General features: G+C 35.8%; 5 protein-coding genes across 5 annotated transcripts; 1 reads left to right on the forward strand and 4 right to left on the reverse strand.

Annotated features, from left to right (window-relative positions):
• Window positions 1–3,207: 3,207 nt before the first annotated feature.
• Window positions 3,208–5,449, forward strand: LOC107827023 (uncharacterized). The gene is made up of 4 exons (XM_075237599.1): window positions 3,208–4,184; window positions 4,307–5,020; window positions 5,213–5,312; window positions 5,387–5,449. Exons 1-4 carry the CDS (start codon window positions 3,208–3,210, stop codon window positions 5,447–5,449), a joined length of 1,854 nt encoding a protein of 617 aa, XP_075093700.1.
• A 1,651-nt stretch (window positions 5,450–7,100) lies between these two features.
• On the reverse strand, window positions 7,101–10,340 carry LOC107827024 (protein DETOXIFICATION 16-like). The gene is made up of 8 exons (XM_016654080.2): window positions 9,937–10,340; window positions 8,699–9,243; window positions 8,515–8,601; window positions 8,367–8,423; window positions 8,037–8,275; window positions 7,822–7,940; window positions 7,644–7,730; window positions 7,101–7,361 (listed from the first exon to the last, which is right to left on the reverse strand). The coding sequence occupies exons 1-8, from the start codon at window positions 10,204–10,206 to the stop codon at window positions 7,320–7,322; spliced, it is 1,446 nt and encodes a 481-aa protein (XP_016509566.1). The 5' UTR covers window positions 10,207–10,340; the 3' UTR covers window positions 7,101–7,319.
• Window positions 10,341–11,817: 1,477 nt separating this feature from the next.
• Window positions 11,818–13,458, reverse strand: LOC142173019 (protein DETOXIFICATION 16-like). The gene is made up of 6 exons (XM_075237600.1): window positions 13,397–13,458; window positions 13,256–13,312; window positions 12,957–13,168; window positions 12,336–12,484; window positions 12,172–12,258; window positions 11,818–11,961 (listed from the first exon to the last, which is right to left on the reverse strand). Exons 1-6 carry the CDS (start codon window positions 13,456–13,458, stop codon window positions 11,899–11,901), a joined length of 630 nt encoding a protein of 209 aa, XP_075093701.1. The 3' UTR covers window positions 11,818–11,898.
• A 249-nt stretch (window positions 13,459–13,707) lies between these two features.
• LOC107823158 (protein DETOXIFICATION 16-like) lies at window positions 13,708–15,399 on the reverse strand. Its single transcript, XM_075237601.1, has 2 exons — window positions 15,286–15,399; window positions 13,708–14,115 (listed from the first exon to the last, which is right to left on the reverse strand). Exons 1-2 carry the CDS (start codon window positions 15,397–15,399, stop codon window positions 13,708–13,710), a joined length of 522 nt encoding a protein of 173 aa, XP_075093702.1.
• Window positions 15,400–17,815: 2,416 nt separating this feature from the next.
• Window positions 17,816–22,228, reverse strand: LOC107823157 (protein DETOXIFICATION 16). Its single transcript, XM_016649753.2, is given in 9 exon segments — window positions 17,816–18,145; window positions 18,339–18,425; window positions 18,504–18,622; window positions 19,077–19,315; window positions 19,407–19,463; window positions 19,543–19,629; window positions 19,845–20,355; window positions 20,358–20,385; window positions 21,525–22,228. Coding segments are annotated over 9 exon segments (1,428 nt in total). The 5' UTR covers window positions 21,783–22,228; the 3' UTR covers window positions 17,816–18,103.
• Window positions 22,229–23,070: the final 842 nt, after the last annotated feature.

Raw genomic sequence — 23,070 nt, forward strand, 5'->3', positions numbered from 1 at the left:
GATATTCATTACAACAATAATTGTTATGTCTCAATTCCAAACAAGTTGGGGTCGGCATCACTCTCAGGGCAAAATACATTCTTCTTTGGCCATTTTCTTTTACCATTTTCTTTTATGCTAGCCCTGGAGTCACCCTATCAGTTGCTTTCTTTGCCTACAAAAAGGATAGAAAAAAGTTGCATAGTTGAAAAGAGTTCCAGTTTGGTAAAGTAAAAATATTTTCACAATCATATCACTTTTATGGTTATTCAAGTAAATCTTTATATGTTCTACTATATATTAGAAACCTAATAAAAATTGTAACTAACCTACTATCGTATTAAATTTTAACTCAAATTCTATATTGTAGAGCTCGCAAAATCGTAACGAACAACATAAATTGAACTGAGCTCTAGAAGTAGGAGAAAAGTAGATTTACCTCTTTGTCCCAATTTTTTCTCAGAATAATTACTAAATAAATCAGCGCTTGAGCCAAAAGGGAGTTTATGATAATCAGAGTGTATTTCAGGATTTTACCCGCCATGAGGATGTCAATACGATATAGTTCAAGAGGGTAATCGAGATTGAGGGCCGTCAAATTTTAAGCCGGAAGAAGACATCCCGATTGTTCCAGTTTGGATTTTATTACCCCAACTACCATTTCACATGCACACTTGGCACTATGTCAAGCAAGTAGCCAGTGAAGTTGGGATTCCATTAGAGATGAATATTGTGACTGCTTGCAAAACCCGTCCTAGTATGGCGAAGGTTAGAGTAGAGGTCGATCTATTGAAACCATTGCCAACTAGTGTCTGGGTAGGATCAGAAGATGAAGAATCTCCATTGAATGGATTTACACAGATGGTGGAGTACGAAGGAGTTCCCAAGTACTGTAAAAAACTCGGACATTTTTTGATCGAATGTAGGGTATTGGAGAAGAAGAAGAAACAGGCAGAACAAAGGGAGTTAGAAAGAATTGAAGAAAAGACACAAGAGGGTAATACAACGGTAGACAAGATGACTGATGAAATCAAAGAGAAGGATAAAATACAGCAGGTTAATCAACAGATAAATAACCCCAGTGATGAGGCAAGTAGCAGAGAAGCAGTCGAAGTAGAAAAGAGGAAAGAGCAGGGAATGGGGAAAGTGAATGAAACCAAGGAAAGACAATATGACAAAAAAGAAGGCCAGCCTGAGAATGCAGAAAGAGATGCAAGTACCAAAATAGAGAATGCAGGAAATGAAGCATTAACCAATGCTGAAAAGATAGAGAGCACAGAAGAAGACAATACTATGAGGAAGAGAACAAGAAGGAAGAAAAAGAGAAATGGAAGTGCAAAGAAAGTTGCTAAAAAGAAACCAAAGGGCAAACATAATGATGGAGAACAGAAAAAGGGCAAAGCAAAGGATCATAGAGAACCTCATCAAGGAAGGGGAACAAGCCAGTCAAGACGAGGATCAAATAGCAGGGACAAGTCACAAAATGGACACTTCCAATAATATAGTTAATGCGGAGAAGAAGATAAACGAAATATCACAAATCAGCTCAGAAGTCCAAGGAAAACTAAAGCAGGTCTCTATTGAAAAATCAGGCAGTAGTATTCAGAGAGTGGAGGAATCTATAATGGAGTCGTCAAACTTAGGATCAGAAATTAAAAACCAGTCGGGTATACAGTTGGTGGTGGATCTTGGAAAATATCAAATGACTCTCCAAACAACAAACAAGGATTGCTCGAAACAGCTTGAGGTGGAATTTTCTAATAACTCGGAAGATGAACAAGTCGACATATTAATTGATGATCAAGAAGATAGTTATCAACAACATCTAAAACATGTGTTGGATAATGAAGGGTTGTCACCTAGAGGAAGAAGCAGAGGCAGAAGCAGAAGTAGGAGCAAGAAAAGTGGAAAAAAAGATAAACTAAAACCCAATCCTCACTTAGAGGGGAGGACACAAAGCCAACAATCCTAACTGATTTGATGATCAGTGAAATATTTTGGAATATAAGGGGAATGAGGTCTCAGAAATCCAATCATAGGCTTAAAAAATTAGTAAGGAAGAATAAGGTTCAGTTTGCTGCTATTTTTGAACCATTTGTTCACAAACAAAAAATAAAAGGATACAAAAGAATCTAGGGCTTTGAACATTGTATATCTAATGATATTGGACAAATATGGTATTTTTGGTCAGAGTATGTGAATGCTACTATGATAAGTATGGATGACCAACAAATGACTCTACAGTTTGAATCAAATAATGATGATGCTAGGATCTTCATAACTGCGATTTATGCTAAGTGTACTGCTGGGGAAAGAAAAGATCTTTGGGAAATTTTGGTGAATACAGAATCACAGATTGATGGTGCATGGTGTATAGGTGGAACCTTGCGAAAAATTGGGAGGCAGACCACATAGAGCCTCAAAAAGCTATGATTTTGCAGAATGTCTTAATCTTTGTGGGGTATCAGATGTAGGGTATGTTGGATCAATTTATACCTTGTGTAATAATTGGTGTCCCAAAACGAGGGTCTGGAAAAGGCTCGATCGAATCCTAACTAATGATTCATGGATCCACACATTTCAGAATACAGTAGTAAGGCATCTCAGTAGATCAGGATCAGATCATAGACCTTTGCTAGTAAAACATAAAGAGGATCAAGCAGACCATATCAAATACTTCAAATTCTTAGACTTCTGGGTTGATCAACCAGGATTCTATGAATTACTACAAGAGGTTTGGGATATGCAGGTGGATGGGAATCCTATGTGGAGACTTCAGCAGAAACTAAAAGCATTGGGCAGGAGACTTAGTAAATGGTCCAGAGAAGACATCGGGGATGTGTATAAAAATGTTGATGAATGGGAGAGGGTAGTACAAAGAATGGAAGAATTGGATCTAAGAAACAATTCAGAACAGTCCAGAACAGAACTGAATAAAGCTCAAGCACAGTATGTACGATGGATGGCAATGCAAGAATCTATGCTTAAACAAAAATCCCAAATAAAATGGTTTGAGGAAAGAGACTGCAATAGTAGATACTTCCACAATGCTATCAAGGATAGAAGGAGAAGATTGCAACTCCACAGAGTGAAGAATCATAGAGGAAGATGGATACATGGGATGAAAAGATATCCAAGGCTGCAGCTCGATATTTTTAGTCCATGTTTAATCTGAATCCTACTATTGTAGATAGTGATGTTATCAGTTGTATTATTGAATGCATTACCATGGAAGACAATGATCTCCTATCAAAAATGGTTAGTGGATATGAGGTCAGAGAGGCGATTTTTGATATGAGTCCAGCAAGTTTAGCAGGTCCAGATGGATTCAATAGCACTTTTTATCATAAGTGCTGGTCAATTATTGCTACGGATGTCATAGAATTTGTAAAGAGTTTCTTCAATGGCAACAATCTTACAAGATTCTATTCTCATACATGTTTGGTTTTAATACCAAAAGTGGAATCCCCATCAACACTTGCTGAATTCAGGCCAATAGGTTTGAGCAACTTTTCTGCTAAGATCATTTCTAAAATATTGGCCAGAAGACTGAATCCATTGTTGCCTAAGCTGATTTCAGAGAATCAAAGTGGATTTGTGAAGGGACGACTCATCACTTATAATGTGCTGCTTACTCAAGAAATAATTCATGGGATATCGGATCCTAATACAGGGGGAAATATGGTGATAAAACTGGATATGGCTAAAGCGTATGACAGAGTATCTTGGGAGTTCCTATTATCTGTCATAAGGAACTTTGATTTCTCTAGCTGGTGGACTGAGATAATTGGTAGGCTGATCTCAGAAGTATGGTACTCGATCATTGTTAATGGCACAAGGAGGGGTTTCTTCACCTCATCTCAAGGCTTGAAACAAGGGGATCGTTTATCCCCATCTTTATTTATCTTAGGAGCTGAGGTCTTCTCTAGATTATTGAATAGACTATATGATGATCAGAGGTTTATTCCATTTTCTATGAACAATAGAGGGCCTAAAATCAACCATCTGGCGTACGCAGATGACATGGTTATATTTTGCGGAGGGAAGAGTAAGTCGATAAAGCTGGTGATGAAGCAGATTAGGCTCTATGAAAAGAGCTCTGGACAGAAAGTGAACGAAGACAAGAGCTTCTTTTGTACGTCTCCAAAAGTATCTATTTCCAGGGATAACATGATGATAGATAAGACTGGTTATAAGCATAAACAGTTTCCTTTCAATTATTTGGGCTGCCTCTTATATATAGAAGAAAAAAGCTGAGTTACTTTGACGAGCTCCTTACCAAGATTATTAAAAGAATCTCTGGTTGGAAATGCAAGCTACTGTCCAGTGGAGGAAAAGCGATATTGATCAAGCATGTACTTCAAGCACATACCTTAGCAGCAATGAACCCTCCTAAGGGCACTCTAAAATTAATGCAAAGGCATTTGGCGAGATTCTTTTGGGGTACAAGCAATGATAAGCAAAGATATCATTGGTCTGCTTGGGAAAATCTATGCTATTCTAAAGAGGAAGGAGGAATTGGAATAAAGAGAATGGAAGCAATTAGTGACTCATTTGCTTATCAAAGGTGGTGGAAATTCAGAACTGAAGATTCTCTATGGGCATCACTCTTGAGAGCAAAGTACTGCTCAAGAGTACATCCTGTAGCTAAAGCCAGTAGCTCAAAACAATCCCATTCATGGGGAAAGTTGATGCAGATCAAGAGGAAAGCAGAACAGAACCTCACTTGGAAAATACAAATGGGCAACAACAATTTAAGGTGGGATAACTGGACAGGAAAAGGAGCATTGGCTGAACTAATTCCATGTCAAGCAAAGTTTGCTAAAGACAAGGTGGAAGATTATATTCAAGGAGGTACATGGAATGTTATGAAGTTAGCAAAGATCATACCTGTACACATTATTAGCCAAATTACCAAATTAATGATTGGAGATAAAAATACACAAGACTATGCTATTTGGGACCCTGCAGCAGATGGACAATTTTCAACCAAGTCGACTCATCACCTTACTAGAACTCCAAGGCAGAAGGATCAATTCAGGTATAAGTTTTGGCACCCAAATCTTCCTTTTAAAATATCATTCTTGGCTTGGAGATTGATACAAAGGAAGCTGCCATTTGATGATACCATGAGAATTTTTGGAGGTAATGTTGTATCCTAGTGTGTCTGTTGCAATGATACAAAGAGGGAGACTTTTCAACATGTATTTCTGGAAGGTGATGCTGGTAACAGAATGTGGAAGAAATTAGGTGGACCTTTGGGCATTGATGTTAATGCTATATCTATTAACAACATGCTAAGGAAATGGTGGAAAATTAAACCGAAGAATGGGGTACATAAAATGGTGTTACACATCACTCCAATTGTGATTGTATGGGAAATTTGGAAACACGGATGCACCTGTAGATATGGGGAACAGAAGAAAATGTGGCAGAGAACCATGGAACACCAGATTTGGTAGATAATTAAGATGACGATGGGAAGAACTTTTAAAAATTGTGACTTTGGGAATTCATGGATGGAACTATGTGGAATAGTTGAAAGATTTAAACCAACTCCTAAATGGAAGATTGTTAAGTGGTTGAGACCCCTTGAAAACAGAGTCAAGATCAACAGTGATAGCAGCTTCTCAGAAGGAAAAGCAGGAATAGGGGGGTTGTTAGAGACCATACATGTGGTATGATTATGGCATACTCAATCCCAGTTGTATGCTCTAGTAACAACCCGACAGAAGCACAAACAGCCCTCTTTGGTGTCCAAAGTGTCTGCAACATGGTTATGTAAATTGCGACTTGGAAATGGACTCACTAGTAATAGTAGATATGCTGAAAAACAGTCACTCAACTAACTTGAAACTGAAGGATTCAATTGATGCATTAAGGCAGACTATTCTCCAGCTAAATTGCACAGTATCTCATTATTTTAGAGAAGCGAACCAGAATGTTGATAGCTTGGCGAAGTTTGCAGCTGGATTAGTTGATCCTTGTATGTATTTTGACTAGTGTTGTTTGCCTAGAAGTGTAGTAGGATCTTACCAGCTAGATATAATGCAGCTACCTAGCATTAGGCTATGGTATGACAAGGCAAATTTTTTTGTAAACTAAGGTTTTTGTTATAGTTACTATAGGTTAAGGTGAAATGTACCTTGGCCTACTTTGGGAGTGTTGGCAGATGCCACACTGTTTTTTGGGAGATAATATATGAACACCCAGCAAAAAAAAAAAAAAAGCAACAGAAAGGGTGACTCAAGAATCAACATAGAATCTCTCATGTATCATTGCTTAGAATAGTTGAATGTGATGATTTAGATTTTAGTTCAATGGGCTTTGTGTTTGTTTAGGAAGGTCTGATTTTGTGTTTGCCAAAACAAAATTCCTTCCATGTCTTGTGTTCCTAATATTAATATAAGTTTTTTTTTACTTGTTGAAATAGAAATGAACTATCCTCAGACAAAAACAAAACAATTATCAAACCAAAAAAAGTCAAAAGCAAATAATGAGCTACTGCTGATATAGTAAAAGGGTTTATGCAAAGCTTATAAATAAGGACACAAATTGAGGAGTTGCTCCAACAACTTCTCAGACAATGAGTTGTTTCTGGCTCAGACATCCTCTGCACCCGAGTTTATCTTCAGTTTAGGAGATTGAGAGGGCGTCAATTATTAACTGTTAAGTCGGCGTACCACGAGCAGAGGCGGAGCCAGTAGTTGAAGTTTATGAGTTTTATTTATCATCGAACCCATAGCACGCCTTAGTTATTGGGTTCGCAATTAAATAGTTATACATATTTAATAGATTTTTTAATACAAATACAATGTCTAAACAAAAGTTACTGGGTTCGTCAGAACCCGTAAGTAGTTCTCTACCTCCGCCCCTGATTACAAGGGCATTGCCAAGTCAGATTTTTACACGAGACACACTTCCGAGAGGTATCTATATGGTCACTGGTCTACAGATGTGCATTGATCAAGATTTGAACATTACGGATTTTGAGTTCCGAATTCTACTACAACTCGTTTGATTTATTGGGTTTATAATCTGTTATTTGTACTTGTTTAGTGAATTTTTTTAACACAAAATAATCAGAGCTAAAGTTAATGAGTTATATATAAACTTGTAAATAAAGCACTACTCCACCTCCGGTGGGATAGTTAAAATATCTACTTGATAATTGGCAAGTTTGAATGTTTATCCATGTATTTATCCATGGATGGTATTGAGCAAAACCGATATTCACTACAACAATAATTGTTATGCCTCAATTCCAAACAAGTTGGGGTCGGCATCACTCTCCGGGCAAATTACATTCTTCTTTGGCCATTTTCTTTTACCATTTTCTTCTATGCTAGCTCTGGAGTCACCCTATCAGTTGCTTTCTTTGCCTACAAAAAGGATAGAAGAAAGTTGCATCATTGAAAAGAGTTCAAGTTTGGTGAAGTAAAAAATATTTTCACAATCATATCACTTTTAAGGTTATTCAAGTAAATCTTTATAAGTACTACTATATATTGGAAACCTAATAAAAATGGTAACTAACCTACTATCATATTAAATTTTAACTCAAATTCTATATTGTAGAGCTCGCAAAGACTAGCAAATAGAGAAATCGTAACGAACAACAGAAATTAAACTGAGCTCTAGAAGTAGGAGAAAAATAGATTTACCTCTTTGTCCCAATTTGTTCTCAGAGTAATTACTAAATAAATCAGTGCTTGAGCCAAAAGGGATAGAGTGAGTCCCAACCAGAGTCCCTTTAGACAACATCAGAAAAATATGAATATCATTAGATTTGTTAAAAAGACTAAAAAAATGCAAATAAAATGAAATACATAAAATGAGTACCTTTCCTCCAACATGGTATACAAAAGCTAATAAAATACCAGCAGGAATTCCCCATAGGTAATAAGCTCCCAAATTAACAATTGCACCTATCTTTTGCCAACCACACCCTCTAGCAATACCTGAATTTTGCATATAAAATTTGCATTATTAGCAATATGAGATTATATTGTTGAAAAATGGCTAAAAGAAACTTTATTCTGAGGATTTGAACAAACCTGAAAGTACAGATTGATTTGCATCTATGAAGTGTGATCCTGCTACAAACATTAACATTTCCGCTACATACGTTACTACTTCTTCCTCATTGCTATAACAATGGCCCCATAATTTACGAACCGAAATGATGAATATTGCTATTATAATTCCTTCTGCAGTAGCTAAAAGTAGTGCAGTATATGCTGCTACACGAGCTGCTTTTGGTCGTCCAGCACCTAATTCATTCGATACTCTTATGCTGAGGAAGAAAACCAAAGTATGAAAAATAGTAAGGTAGTGTCAACTGTGAAAGAATATTGAGAAGGAAAATGTGTAAGTATGAAATTTACCTTGTAGCACCACTTAGTCCAAAAGGCAACATATATATCATAGTAGATGTATTAAGGCTGTAAATAGCAAACAACAATAACATTAGGCCGGGCGAAATATGATAAAAACAAGAAGTTGCATGTGATAATAATGTGTTAAATAACTAACCAGATGGAAAGAACTGAGGTTTCTAGTTTTGGATTAGGAAGAAGACCAGATAACAGAACCATCATTTCAAATGACCAACTCTCCAAGCTAAATCCATGCCAAAAAACTAAAAAAGGTGAATTCATTTATTCAATGGAATTATATATCCATGCATTATTATTTTATAGAAGTAAATGAGTATTACCAAAGCATAACGGCTGAAGGAATAGCTAGCCTGAGATATCTCGGGATATCAGAAAATGCTTTGGCTGAAAATCCAGTCCAAGTATTTTTGCAAGAAGGCGATATCATAATATATGCAGCTAACAAGAACACATTTATCCAGTAAGATGTAGCATTAGCTAGAGCCGCGCCTTTGTTGCCAAGGCCGGTTTTAAGCACGAGAATCCAACAACTGAAAAAATGCAGCAAAGTAGTGACTCCTGCAGTTAACATCATAGGGAGGACATTGTTTTGAGCTTGTAGAAACCTAATCTGACATTGTAGTAGTCCATAGGCAAAGAGACTCGGTATCATGAAACGTGCATAATTTCCTGCTTCGGCTGCTATTTCCGGAGTTTGTCCCAAGATTACAAGAATATGTCCTGCATTTGCCCAAATGTAGGCTAAAGGAATGCTGACTAAAAGAAGAACAATCATTGCCCTTTGCATATAAATACCAAGCATATGATATTGTTTTGCTCCATATGATTGACCACAAATTGTATCCAATGCACTTCCCATTCCCATCTGATCAAGCAAAATAGAATCCAAAATGCAGATATCAAAAGATAAATTCTTTTTAAAAGAATGACCAACTGTTAATGAAATAAACTTATATAAACTGCATTAAAGAAAATCTGATATCATCTTACTGAGAAGGTTAGGCATTTCTTCATGCTTATTACTTTCATCCTCTTGTGTCCACTTTTTAACCATATTTTTTCTTACCAAATATATACAAAAGCTTTAGCTAATTTTAGTAGAAAACATAATTATAAAGAACAATTCATGAACCCCCTTTGGAATATTTGAAGTCTCGTGTTAATACACAATACATAGAGGGCGTTTAGGTATGGTTATAAGTTGGTCGAACTAGCTTATAAGCAGCAAATTTTGGATTATTTGCGCCAGGGACGGATTTAGGGGGGCGAAAGGTAGCCGGAAATTTACATGGCAAAATCTGTTTTGTATCTCTATAAATTATATTTTAAATCTCCTTGACACAGTCCAAAAGCATAGCTCAGGGATCAAGGGGTAAAGTTGCTTGTTCTATTTTCACTGGCCACAGTCTCTTTTAATTTTTTAACTTTTTTCTTTGAACCCCTCAGTAGAAATCGTGCCTCCGGTACTGATTTGCGCATATAATAAACACCAAAGTAAGATAAGCCAAAAGCCGTGGATATAAAAAGATGTGAAATATATGACTAAAAAAAGACTTACCAACAAGCTGAAACCAGTAACAGTGGCAAAAGAAGTAGCCATTGAAGCACCAGAAAGCGCTAATTCTCCAAGATGACCAATAAACATTACAGAAATAACCTGTAAACAATATAACAGAAGATTTACTGACATTAAAGGCCCTGCTAATCCCAACAACTTCTTCACTTCTTCAAAAAACTCATCACATTTTCTCTTGTTTTTTGATTCCTCATTTCTTGACTTTGATATCAGTGCACACTCGATGTCTATTTCCCTTTCTTGAATATCCATTTTCCTTCCTCAAACCTTGCCTTCACAAAACGCAAAAAATGGCTAAAACTGAAAGGTTGAAAAATCAAACATTTTCAAGATTGATTCCTTTTGGCAGAATGTTGGCATTTTTCGTTTTATAATAAGCAACTAGTAAAAAAGAAATGAAACAGGATATATTTAAGTAAAGATCTTTTTGCACTTTTTGTCATCTCTATGATAAAACGTTTGGAATCATAAGTAAAGACAAATTTATAAAAAAAATCTTTCTTATGTAGGGGCAGACATAAGATAGAAATAGAATTCTTTGTAACAAAGCTGACAACGTTGTCCTAATGGATAAAATATAACATCTTCGTATAAATAATAAAATTGTATCTAATCATACACTTAGTTGATACTTTATGAAAGAGACATAATAGACATACCGTTTAACTCTACAATTCAACAGTCACAGTATTACTAGTAACCCCTAACAAAGTACTCAAAGAGAAATATTATGATTATGGGTTATTAGATAACCAAGGAAGGAGAATTCGCACTATTTATTGAGAGATCTTATCCATCACACGTCTCTATAAACGTGCATTGCCACATCGTCTATAGAAATAGAAAAATTTTAACCGCGTTACTATTCAAAAAATATTTAGTTGAGCTATATTTTGGGCCGGGGGGACATGGCAATAGATATAGCAAATTTTGTCATATAGCCCTCTTTAAACTCAAAAGGAAAGAATCATAGCTGTTCAAATGATGTCAAAAATTGAAGCTTTACAAGGAAAGCTAGTATTATACTATGGTATTAACTTGCAAAATCAAGAATGGTAACAGTAGGTTCTAATGATTTAGTTACTTATGCATATTTGGTATTTATCTTGCATTATATTTAAATAGTGTCAGGCTATTATATATCCACGTATTACTCCTTTTAAAAATATTCTTACATATATACATATATATTTTTCCCAATGACGCTAGTTGATTGGAGCTATCTGTGCCACTATAATAAAGGAAAGACCTCTAGGTGTTTTTTCCTCATTTGCTAAGTCTTGATGGGTAGAGTTATTCGGTAGCGGAAGATAGTAGATATTTGTTGTAAATTAACTTATGATGCCCTATCTTAATAGAGAACTTTCAGTACTAGGAATAATGGAAACCTGGATTAGATACAGAAGGGCTAATTTCCAAAACAGAAAATGTTGCCCTGAGACTGCTATGGTAATTATAAGTTATAAAAAACAATGATCAATTTCTTTGAACAATCAGAACTGCTTTTCAGGATTTATAGTTGCCTCAAAATGTTAAATATATAACATTATCTTGTGGTTAACATAGTACAAGGCAAAAAACGCTTGGCGATTTCTTCCCATTTGTTTAAGCCTTGGTAGCCGCCTAAACTTTGATGATAGAGTTACTCGATACCTGTGTTGGTGGAAGATAACAGGTACCCGGTGGAATAGTGGCCTAGACACCAACGCCATAAAAACTAAAAAAATAGTGCGAGGCAAGGACCTTCAAGATTCTATTCCCAAGATACAAAGGCAAATCCTGAAAAATTGTTGTATCAATTCATAACCAGTCAAATTCCATGTCACAAGCTCAAGAGTGCCATCTCAAAGCTAAGAGATCTTCAGAATTGATGTAAGTTAGTCAATTAGCCAACTTGATGCCAAGAAGAATTACATGAACTTGTAAGTATCTTGCCATATTATGTCATTCTGTATTTTCTTCTATGTTAGGTAGCTCTGAAGTCACCCTATCAGCTGCCTTCTTTGCCTACAAAACATAGAATTAGACTTGCATTATTACTATTTTTCATACAACTCAACTTTTAAAAGAACAAATCAACCACTAGCTTGACTTGTGATCTGTGTTGAGACATAATATAATTAAGTAAACAAAACTGTGTTCTCCCTAACAGTTTAAACTTTTACATGAGTTGATAACACAATTCAACAATCTAGCTGAGTTACCAAAGAGTTTTACCTGTTTTTCCCAATTTGTCTGCAGAGTAACTATTAAAAGAAGCAGTGCTTGTGCAAAAAGAGCAAGAGTGATTCCTAACCAAAGTCCCTGAAAAACCATATCATAAGTTTTTCGACTAGTTCCAAAGCCAGAAATGCCAAGAAATGAGAAGCTCAAGGGAATACCTTTCCACCAAAATGGTAGACAAAAGCTAATATAACACCAGCAGGTATCCCGAAAAGGTAATAAGCTCCCAAGTTGACAATTGCCCCTATCTTTTGCCAGCCACATCCTCTTGCAGTACCTGAATTATGGTACGCGATAAGGTCATATAGTCATTTAACTCCAGTGACGGATCCAACATGGGTTTATAGGTTCGGCATAACTCAGTGTTTCAGGGTTGAATCAAATATATATATATATATATATGTGTGTGTGTGTGTGTGTGTAGAGAGAGAGAGAGAGAGAGAGAGAGAGAGTGTATGTGTGTGTGTGTCACGATCCAAATTAACCCTCTGTATGGTGTCGTGACGGTACCTAGTCTTTACGACTAGGTAAGCCTAATGTTTAACTCTCCTTTAAGATTAAAGATGCTGGTATTTTGGATAAACAATGAAGAAAAATTGATTATCCTAGCAGAGCAAATGAAACAACTTGAACTGCTGCATTAGCTCTTCTCAATTTCAATTTGGCTAATCATCTGTTATACCCTCAAGCCTTGTTTTGACAAATCAAGAAAGGGGAATCTTAGTAGCTCAGTTGGTTAGCTATTTCAACTTTCACCTAGTTGGTGACAGATTGAATACCATCTAAGAAGTGGGATCCTGCTAGCAAGACTAGCATTTCTGCTACATATGCCACCACTTCTTCCTCGGTGCTATAACAATAGCCCCAAAGTTTACGAACCAAAATCAGAACTATTGCTGCAACGACGCCTTCTGTAGCCACCAAGAATACCGCAGTGCAAGCTGCTAAACGAGCTGCTTGAGGTCGTCCTGCACCTAGTTCATTTGAAACTCTTATGATGAGGAGAAATTAAGGCAATTAAGTATACAAACTAGTGAAAATGTAACCGAAGGGATCTAAAAGTGTTAGAAAAATTCACCTCGTAGCACCACTTAGTCCTAGAGGTATCATATACACCATCGCGCATGTATTAAGGCTGAAATATTTAAGAAGTAGCAACTTTTTGATGAAACAAGATGTTCAGCTTGATATTAGCATGTCTGAGCTTAGGTAGTCCAACCTGATAGAAAGAACTGATGTCTCTAGCTTTGGATTTGGAAGAAGTCCAGCCAACAGAACCATCATTTCAAACGACCAAATCTCTAAGTTGTGTCAAAGAGAAGCAACATGGTTTGATTCATTTGATCATTTTGAAAGGACGAATATATGATTTACATAAGATTAAGAACACTACCAAAGCATAGCAGCTGAAGGAATCGCAAGTCTTAGATATTTCCAAGTATCTTGAAATGCTTCTTTTGAAAATCCAGTACAAGTGCTTTTACAAGAAGGCGATATTCTGACATATAAAGCTAGCAACAAAAAATTAATCTAGTAGGATATAGCGTTAGCCAAAGCAGCACCTTTGTTGCCTAGGCCAGATTTAAATATCAGAATCCAACAACTGAATAAATGCAGTAAAGTAGTGATTCCGGCACTGAACATCATGGGTAGCACATTGTTTTGGGCTTGTAGAAATCTAATATGACACTGGAGAAGCGCATAGGCGAAGATAGATGGAATCATATAGCGCGCGTAACTTCCTGCTTCAGCTGCTATTTCTGGATCTTGTCCCAAAAATACAAGAGTATACCCTGCATTAGCCCAAATACAGGCAAATGGAACACTGGCTAGTAGAAGAACAAGCATTGCCCGTTGCATATGGATACCAAGCATATGATACTGCTTTGCGCCATATGATTGCCCACATAAAGTGCCCAATGCACTTCCCATTCCCATCTGCTCAAGCAAGATAAAGACTGAAATGTAGAGATGATATAGCACCTTTTAACTTGGTATCAAATAATTAAAGAGGTAAATACCTATGCACTATAATTAAAGCCATATTAATCAAAAGCTATCCTATATGTTCCCAAAGGGATAGTTTGGTGGTTGAAGCATATGAGTAACAACTTGAGATTTCAGGTCTGAATCCTAGCTGCGACACTCATTGTTAGTCCATTTCATCAAACCTTGGTGGGCAGGATTACCTGACACATGTGCTTGTGGACTATAGCAGGCTGCTCGGGTGAGTAGTCGAGGTACGTGCAAGTTGACCCGGGCATAATCGTTAGTAAAAAGGGGCATCTAGTACAAGCCTCATCCAAAACTTTTAGTATATTTTTAAGGATCTAAATGAAGTTCTTTGTGAACTTGTTTTGACATGAGGCGTTAAGGTGAATGAACAGTCCATATATTATTTTTCGAAACAACCATTTAATAACAGATCATCTAGAAACATGAGCTTTAACTAATGCAACATGTGTTTCCTCGAGCACCAGGAGCACTTTCTTTACTTGTCTTATGGGAAGGGAAGCCTTGGAGCAACAGTGAAGTTGTATCCGTGTGACCTATAGGTCACAGGTTCAAGCCGTGGAATCAACCACTGATGCTTGCATCAGGTTAGTTTCCTACATGGGTACGGCCCTTCTCCGGACCCTGCGTAAATGCGGGATGCTTCATGCACGGGCCGACTGTCGTATTTTTACTTGTCTTATGCTGTAGAATCATTACTAAAGAATAATAGTCTAAAGGTTTTTACACTATAAGGTCACCATAAAGGAAAAAAGCAAAGGAAGTAGCCATAGAAGCACCAGAAAGAGCTAATTCTCCAAGATGACCAACAAACATTACAGATATAACCAGTGACGGACGCACACGGAGGCAAGCGGGTTAATTGAACCCGCTTCGTCAAAAAATAATATTGTGTATTTGTATAAATTACTATTAAAGCTGCGTAAATTTTCTATAAATATTTTATTTAAACCCACTTGACAACTACTATTTTACGACTAAAGTTATGTACTTCTAAGATTGAACCCGCTTGCACAAAATTCTGGGTCCGCCACTGGATATAACCTGTAAACAATATAATAGAAAGTTCACTGACATAAGAGGCCCTGCTAATACCAACAGCTTCTTAACTTCTACCAAAATCTCATTTCTTCTGTTCTTAGACTCTTCCTTTGCAGTTTCTGTAATCAATGGACAGTCAAGATCTTGTTCCCTCTCTTGTATATCCATTTTCCTCTCTCAAGTCTCAACCTTGCCTATGCACTGCGTAATGGTACTCAGTCTCGTTTGATACGAGGGATAAGGGATAATTAATCCCGGGATTAAATTTGAAATAAGTTTATCCCAAGTCTGGTTGGAATAAAATCGCGGTATAAGTAATATCGAGATAATTAATCCCGGGATAACTTTCCAACCAAAAGACCAGTATAATATCAATGTCGGAAAATGAAGTTTGAAACAACCCAAGCTGCAGCCTTAAAAAGCTTATCCAGTCTTATTTTTTAGCTTACTAGTTTCATTAGACCTGATCTTGAAAACATGTATAGAAGTTAAACTATCTTGTAAATTGAGAATTTTTACACTTTCAAATCACGTGTAACTCATAATTAATAAGCTAAAAATAAGACAAGTAATCTAATATAACAGAATAAAATACATTATTAATGTACTTTTCTTATATTGACAAGTTAAATCCGGATTAGTAATGTGGTAGGATTTATTTAAAAACGACAATAAGACAGGAGATCATGTCCGAACAACTTGCTGATTTTACCACTTTCCAAGATTGACTTGTATTATAATTTAATTTTCTTTTCGTCTTTTTGGTCAGGAATATCAAATTCAGTCATTATACTTCTACGGTACGAAGGGAGCCATGACGTAATTGGTAAAGTTGTTGTCATGTGATCAAGAGATCGCGGGTTCGAGCCATGAAAATAGCCTCTCGCAGAAATGTAGGGTAAGACTGCGTACAATAGACCCGTGTGGTCCTGTCCCTTCCCCGGACCCCGCGCATAGTGAGAGTTTAGTGCACTGGACTGCCCTTTTTTATACTTCTACGATATGACACCATATAGACGGCAGGGGCGGAGCTAGAAGCTCATATATGAATTCGGAAATAATTCAGTAGTTTTAGTATATAAAATTAAGAATTTACTAAATATATTCTAAAAAATTAAATTTAGAACTCAATTACTAATACATGGTATCGACATAATAGAAAGTATGAGCGAAAAAGTAAACCAATGAAGAATTTGTTTTACTTTTGAGACATATTCTTATTTCAACTTGAACGTTAATATGAATCAATAAAAACATAGCTTAAAGTGGAGTCAAATATGCTTGGCCAAAAATGCCATAAATTTAGACTTTATATTGATTTGTTTTACATAAGTTTTAACCAGAAAAGATAGTGGCTAGACCTAATTTAAAGGCATGGACAATTATTGTCTGTGGACTAATTGTGGCGGGATTATTACACAAATAGCTAGTCAGATTTAATATATATATATATATATTATACCTCTGTCGGCTATTATTAGTTTAAGAGATTAGGAGGACGACTATTTGGGTTAATTCTTCTTTAACAACTTAACGCAACTATTGATATGTGACAGATACGACTTTCTTTTTATTATATGTATAGAGGTGGAACCTCTTTCTCTAAATTCATCAAGTATTTAGAGAACGTAATAATTAGTAAAAATTAAAGTGGATATTAGGATTAACCATTGATTACAATTTGTTGGTGGCTTAGATTTGAATTGTATCTCTTCTCTTCTTTTTTTCCCTCATTCGTGAGTTATATAATGTCATTTGTCATAATCTATTCAATGGTCTTAGATTTAATACTAAAATATATTGATATGATGTTTTTCACTTACATAAATTTGTTGTCTCTTGTTTAATTAAATATAAAAATATTCGAGTAGAAATAGTAATCACGCTCGATCAGTTCTTTAACTTGCTGCTTGATTGATGCATATTCTATTTCATATGGGTTGATAATTACTTTATTTAAAGATGTTATTTTGTTCATATTTGTCTCAATCATTCAAATAGATAATTTACCAATAAATAAAACTATAGGCTCTGATACCATTAGGTTCAAAAGAACAAGGCACTATAAATGCATTACAAGATAGTAAAATAACAAATACTCAATCTAAACTTTCTCGCTCTATTTAAACCACGGCGAGCAAGCAAATTCTAACACAAATGGCATCCAAACAACTTAAATATGAGCAAATATAAGGACCGGTCAAAGGGTGAAGCAACTGAAGCAGGTGCTTTAGGCCCTAAAATTTTGGGAGGCTCAAATTTTCCTAATAGATGTTTAAGTTTATTATATTTTATTAATTATATAGTATTTCGAAGGAGAAAATCTGGATTTTCAATAATAAAAAAGAAAGATGAAACTATTGAGCATAAATTGGGAAACATAATAGTCATTTTGGGTATCACTCTCTAGGCCATAGTATATAAACTATATTTGAGGGAGAGAACCAAATCATTGTCGTTAGATCAAAGAACTATGGGCGGAGGACGTGCAATAAAATTCAGCATGATCAAATGATGAACAAAGCGAAAATCATAGTTTGTTCAAAACTGGTCGAAGTTGTTTTCTGCACAATTTTCTGTACTCTTGGCAAATCCTCATATCATAAGTTATTTTTGAAATTGAGTTAATACCATGTTCATGTTCTTAACACATAAATCATTGAACACAAGTATGGTTGATTATATTATTGAACAATGAATTCAAGAAAATTACATAAGCTTCAAATATCAAAAGGAAAAGAGAACTCTTTTAGATTTGTGTCTAGTGTGATGGATTCTACCAAGAAAAGTTAGATGAACTTGTGAGCATCTTGCCATATTGTTTGGATATTAACTCTTTCTCTGCATGTCAAATATCATTCTGTATTTTCTTCTATGCTAGCTCTGAAGTCACCCTATCAACTGCCTTCTTTGCCTACAAACTCATAGAAGACTTGCATTATTACTATATTTCATACAACTCAAGGAAATCAAAAATTTCTGATCTATTTTGAGACATAATATAATTACAAATATGATATACGGCGTAATCTTTAACCTGAGCTGGTAACAGGATTCAAAGAATCTTAACCGAGTTACCCAAGGGTCATATGAAAACACAAATTTACCTCTTTTTCCCAATTTGTCAGCAGAGTAACTATTAAAAGAAGTAGAGCTTGTGCAAAGACGGCAAGAGTGATTCCCGACCAAAGTCCCTGAAAAAACCATATCATAAGTTTTTCGACTAGTTCCAAAGCCAGAAATGCCAAGAAATGAGAAGCTTGAGGGAATACCTTTCCACCAAAATGGTAGACAAAAGCTAATACAACACCAGCAGGTATTCCGAAAAGGTAATAAGCTCCTAAGTTAACTGCTGCCCCTATATTTTGCCAGCCACATCCTCTTGCAGTACCTGAATTTTGGTACGCGATAAGCTCATCTAGTCATTTTACTGAATTTTGTCCTTCAAAGAGATACTAGCATCTTAGGAATATATTGAAGTAATATTGTTTAAATGTCTAACAGAGGCGGATATAGCATATAGTTGACGGGTTCAACTGAACTCAGCATTTTCAACACATAATAGATCCACATGTGAAAAATCACTAAAATTTCAAAAGATAATTAACCATAACCTCAAAAGTATAATAGGTTCGACCATAAGAACCTAAAGGTTGAATCCATCAAATTTAAATCATGGATCCGCCTCTTATGTCTAAGCGGAATAATTGCAAAATTGCTTCTCAATTTCGATTTGGCTAATATTCTGATATAGTCTAAAGCCTTGCTTTAACAAACCAAGAAACATAGTTCAGATTCTTGAAACATAGCAATGGGAATTTTGTGTATTATAAGTTTGGACAAACCTGAAAGTACAGATTGAATACCATCTAAAAAATGGGATCCTGCTATCAAGACTAGCATTTTTGCTACATATCCCACTACTTCTTCCTCAGTGCTATAACAATAGCCCCACAGTTTACGAACCGAAATCAAAATTATTGCTGCAATAGTGCCTTCTGTAGCCACCAAGAATACTGCTGTGCAAGCTGCTAAACGAGCTGCTTGAGGTCGTCCAGCGCCTAGTTCATTCGAAACTCTTACGCTGAGGAAAAACACAGCGTATACAAACTAGTGAAGAAGAATATATAAAGGAAAATGTAACTGAATGAGGTTTAAAGATGTTAGCGACTCACCTCGTGGCACCACTTAGTCCTAGAGGTATCATATACACCATCCAACATGTATTAAGACTGAAATATTTCAAACATTATTAACTTATTGATGAAATAACATATTCAGGTTGATATTAGCATGTTTGAGAAGTCCAACCTGATAGAAAGAACTGAGGTCTCTAGCTTTGGATTTGGAAGAAGTCCAGACAACAGAACCATTATTTCGTAAGACCAAATCTCTAAGCTGTCATTAAAAGTAAAATGGTATGATTCATTTGATCATTATGTAAAGACGAATCGAAGATATAAATTTGATGAATTTAACCTTCATGTTGAAATTTTTGTGATTTTTTTCATATATATCTATTCTTGCAAAAATACTGCTTTCAGTTGAACCCGTTGGTTATATATTACATCCACGTCTATTGAATATGTGTATATATAGACTAAGAACACTACCAGAACATAGCAGCTGAAGGAATGGCAAGTCTTATATATTTCCAAGTATCTTGAAATGCCTCGTTTGAAAATCCGGTCCAAGTGCTTTTGCAGGAAGGCGATATTCTGACATATACAGCTAACAACAAGAAATTAATCCAGTAGGATATCGCGTTAGCCAAAGCAGCACCTTTGTTGCCTAGGCCAGATTTAAATACCAGAATCCAACAACTGAATAAATGCAGCAAAGTAGTTATTCCGGTACTGAGCATCATAGGTAGCACAATGTTTTGGGCTTGTAGAAATCTAATTTGACACTGGAGAAGCCCGTACGCGAAGATAGTTGGAATCATAAAGCGCGGGTAGGGGTAAAGTCTGCGTACATATTACCCTCCCCAGACCCCACTTGTGGGATTATACTGGGTCGTTGTTGTTGTTGTTGTAGGTATACTGACTAAAAGACTAACAAACATTGCCCTTTGCATATGAATGCCAAGCATGTAATGGTGCAAAGCTCCATATGATTGACCACAAAGGTGTCCAATGCATTTGCCATTCCCATCTGCCAGCAAGACACAGTTCAAAATGTACAAATGATAAAACCACCCTTTAAGTTGGTATCAAATAACTAAAGAGGTAAGTTTTATGAACTCCAGTAACAAACCAAAACCTCCCTACATGTCTCCAAGGGGATGGCTCAGGATTACATAACACGTGTTTGTGGACTGTAGAAGGCTGCTCTGTTTATTAGTCGAGGTGCGTGCAAATTGGCCTAGACACAACTGTTATTAAGGAAAAGAAGGCATCTAGTACAAGCACGTTCAATTTTCTTAGTGTATTTTGAAGGATCTACATGGTGCTCTTACTAACGCTCTTCGACACAGCGCATTAAGGTAAATGAACAGTTCATGTAGCATTTATCAACCAACCATTTAATCATGAGCTTAAACTAGTGAAACAGGTATTTCTTGACCTTTGTGTTTTTCCTAGTTATCTACTTGTCTCATGCTATAGAATCAAAACTCAGGAACTATTGCAGAAGTTTATTTGAGTACACAAAAGGGTTTAACTTCTACACACTAGCAAATAGGGGCGAAGCTAGTAAGAGGGAAGGGGGTTCAATTGAATCCCCTTCATCAAAAATGATACGATGCAAATAGAGTAAAAGATAGAATTCTTTGGTTATATATAAACTGCCGAATCTTGTTAATATAAGGAAAATTTTTAGTATAGAAGTAAAGGGGGTTCAAAAGTTACTTAGAACACAAGTTCAAATGTCGGCTATCAGAGGCGGACGTAGGATTTTAGTTCTATGGGTTCAGCATTTAAAGTTATGGGTTCATATCTACTATTTCTTGCAATTTTAGTAATTATTTACACATAAATTTGTGCTCTACGTCGAAAGTTCCAGTTTCAGTTGGACCCTGTGCTGCATCCGCCCTTGCCGGCTATGACATTCTAGTATTTTTTTTTTAATTCCCTTATATAAATTCTTGGTTCCACCATCGCTAACAGTGAAAAAGATATTTACAATATCATGTCATGGTAAAGGTAATTAAATGTAAAGTTAGGCTAGTAACCTTTTACAACAAGTTAAATTATACTAATAAGATAAAAATTCATTTACACTGCCATAGTATCCAAGAAATTTATGGAAAATGAAAGTAAGAAACACTATAAACTTGAAAAATCAAGACTAACCAACAAGCTGAGACCAGTGACAGAGGCAAAGGAAGTAGCCATAGAAGCACCAGAAAGAGCTAATTCTCCAAGATGTCCCACAAACATTACAGATATAACTTGTAAGGCAAATAGTGAAAAATTGACTGACATAAGTGGCCCTGCTAATACCAACAGCTTCTTCACTTCTGCAAAAATCTCATCACTTCTTCTCCTTTTCTTACACTCTTCTTTTTCAGTTTCTACAATCAATGGCCACTCAAGATTTTGTGTATCCATTTTCCTCTCTCAAAATTTCCCTCCACAAAGCAAATATTGGCTAAAAATATACAAAATGGAAAGGGGTATCAAAAAGCAAAGAATCATCTTGTCCACTGTGCATGTCTTGGAACATGAAGATTTTAAAAAGATATTAAATGAAACAACCCAAGGGTTAGCCTTAATTTACACACTTTTTATTGGATCAGTTAACTTTATACACTAAGGGGTCGTTTGGCACATAGAATAAGAATAAGGGATTAACTTTATCCGATTTGTTTGTTTTGGTATATTAGTTAATCCCGGAATAATTTTTACGCTAAAATTGTGGGATTAGCTATAACATAAAAGTTGGGATAACGGATCATATGGGACATGGCATATCATGGGATCCCCATTGTACCAAATGACCTCTAACAATGAGAAGAATTACTCTCTCTCGCAACTTATTTGATTGATTACAAAAAAAATAAATTAAAAACTTCTGAAATTTATGTAAAGAAGGCATAGACATTTGTGTGGCTGTATAGGAGTGCTACATTATCTTGTAATTTAACTTGTTGTGATAAGTTGTATGCCTTATTTTTCACGTACTATTTCCACGTATTATAGACAATAGGTGTAGCCGTTTTTGGGTGACCTGATAGTAAAACATCCTTCTACACCGTTAGTATATATAAATGTTAAAATCTTTTTAATTGGCAGTTCATATCCTAGTTTAATTTTGTAGGCATATAAATTTTATTGAAATTAAATCCGTAAAATAATTGGGACTATATCTTAAATTCAAGATATATTAGTTCAAATAAATTTATTGGGCTAATATAATTGGATTAATTATAAGTCCAATACATATGGATTAAATAAATAGGTCTAAATTTATTGGGCTAGCTCATTTAATTGGGTTAAAGTGATGAAGCCCAAAATGTCATTTTTCTAGAGGTCCCAGTTTGGTGCCACGTGTCAAATAGTGTGGCACGCCAAGTCAAACGAAAGAGCTAATAGGATCGTGCCACGTGTCAAAATGACAAGGCATGCCAAGCCAAATTAAAAAAGGCAATGAAATTGCGCCACGTGTGCAAGTGACATGTTCTGACTAATCAAATGCGTCATTGTCACACTTCAATTTGATTGGTCGGAAAGAGTTTATTCTTATCGTAACTCTTCCTTTCCACAACTATAAATAGGGGTCTTCATAACCCATAAAAGACACCAGAAGTTATAACAAGAAGCAAGAGAGAGCTCGCGGATCAAACGCCACAAATTTTTCCACAAGTTTCAAGCTTCAAACAATCAAGTTCAAGTTCAA

This window comes from Nicotiana tabacum, chromosome 18 (genome assembly GCF_000715075.1).
Source record: "Nicotiana tabacum cultivar K326 chromosome 18, ASM71507v2, whole genome shotgun sequence".
NCBI classification, from domain to species: Eukaryota; Viridiplantae; Streptophyta; class Magnoliopsida; order Solanales; family Solanaceae; genus Nicotiana; species Nicotiana tabacum.

Coding starts and splice junctions, on each gene's coding strand:
- LOC107827023 (XM_075237599.1), top strand. CDS start 3,208: ATGGAAGACAATGATCTCCTATCAAAAATGGTTAGTGGATATGAGGTC. Junction 4,185..4,306: donor ACTGGTTATAAGCATAAACA/GTTTCCTTTCAA, acceptor GCTACTGTCCAG/TGGAGGAAAAGCGATATTGA. Junction 5,021..5,212: donor AGGCAGAAGGATCAATTCAG/GTATAAGTTTTG, acceptor TGCTGGTAACAG/AATGTGGAAGAAATTAGGTG.
- LOC107827024 (XM_016654080.2), bottom strand. CDS start 10,206: ATGGATATTCAAGAAAGGGAAATAGACATCGAGTGTGCACTGATATCA. Junction 8,276..8,366: donor GGACTAAGTGGTGCTACAAG/GTAAATTTCATA, acceptor TTTCTTCCTCAG/CATAAGAGTATCGAATGAAT. Junction 7,731..7,821: donor TATACCATGTTGGAGGAAAG/GTACTCATTTTA, acceptor TGTTGTCTAAAG/GGACTCTGGTTGGGACTCAC.
- LOC142173019 (XM_075237600.1), bottom strand. CDS start 13,458: ATGGTTCTGTTGGCTGGACTTCTTCCAAATCCAAAGCTAGAGACATCA. Junction 12,259..12,335: donor TCTACCATTTTGGTGGAAAG/GTATTCCCTTGA, acceptor ATGGTTTTTCAG/GGACTTTGGTTAGGAATCAC. Junction 11,962..12,171: donor AGACAAATTGGGAAAAACAG/GTAAAACTCTTT, acceptor TATGTTTTGTAG/GCAAAGAAGGCAGCTGATAG.
- LOC107823158 (XM_075237601.1), bottom strand. CDS start 15,399: ATGGATATACAAGAGAGGGAACAAGATCTTGACTGTCCATTGATTACA. Junction 14,116..15,285: donor TAGAAGTTAAGAAGCTGTTG/GTATTAGCAGGG, acceptor TTGCTTGAGCAG/ATGGGAATGGGAAGTGCATT.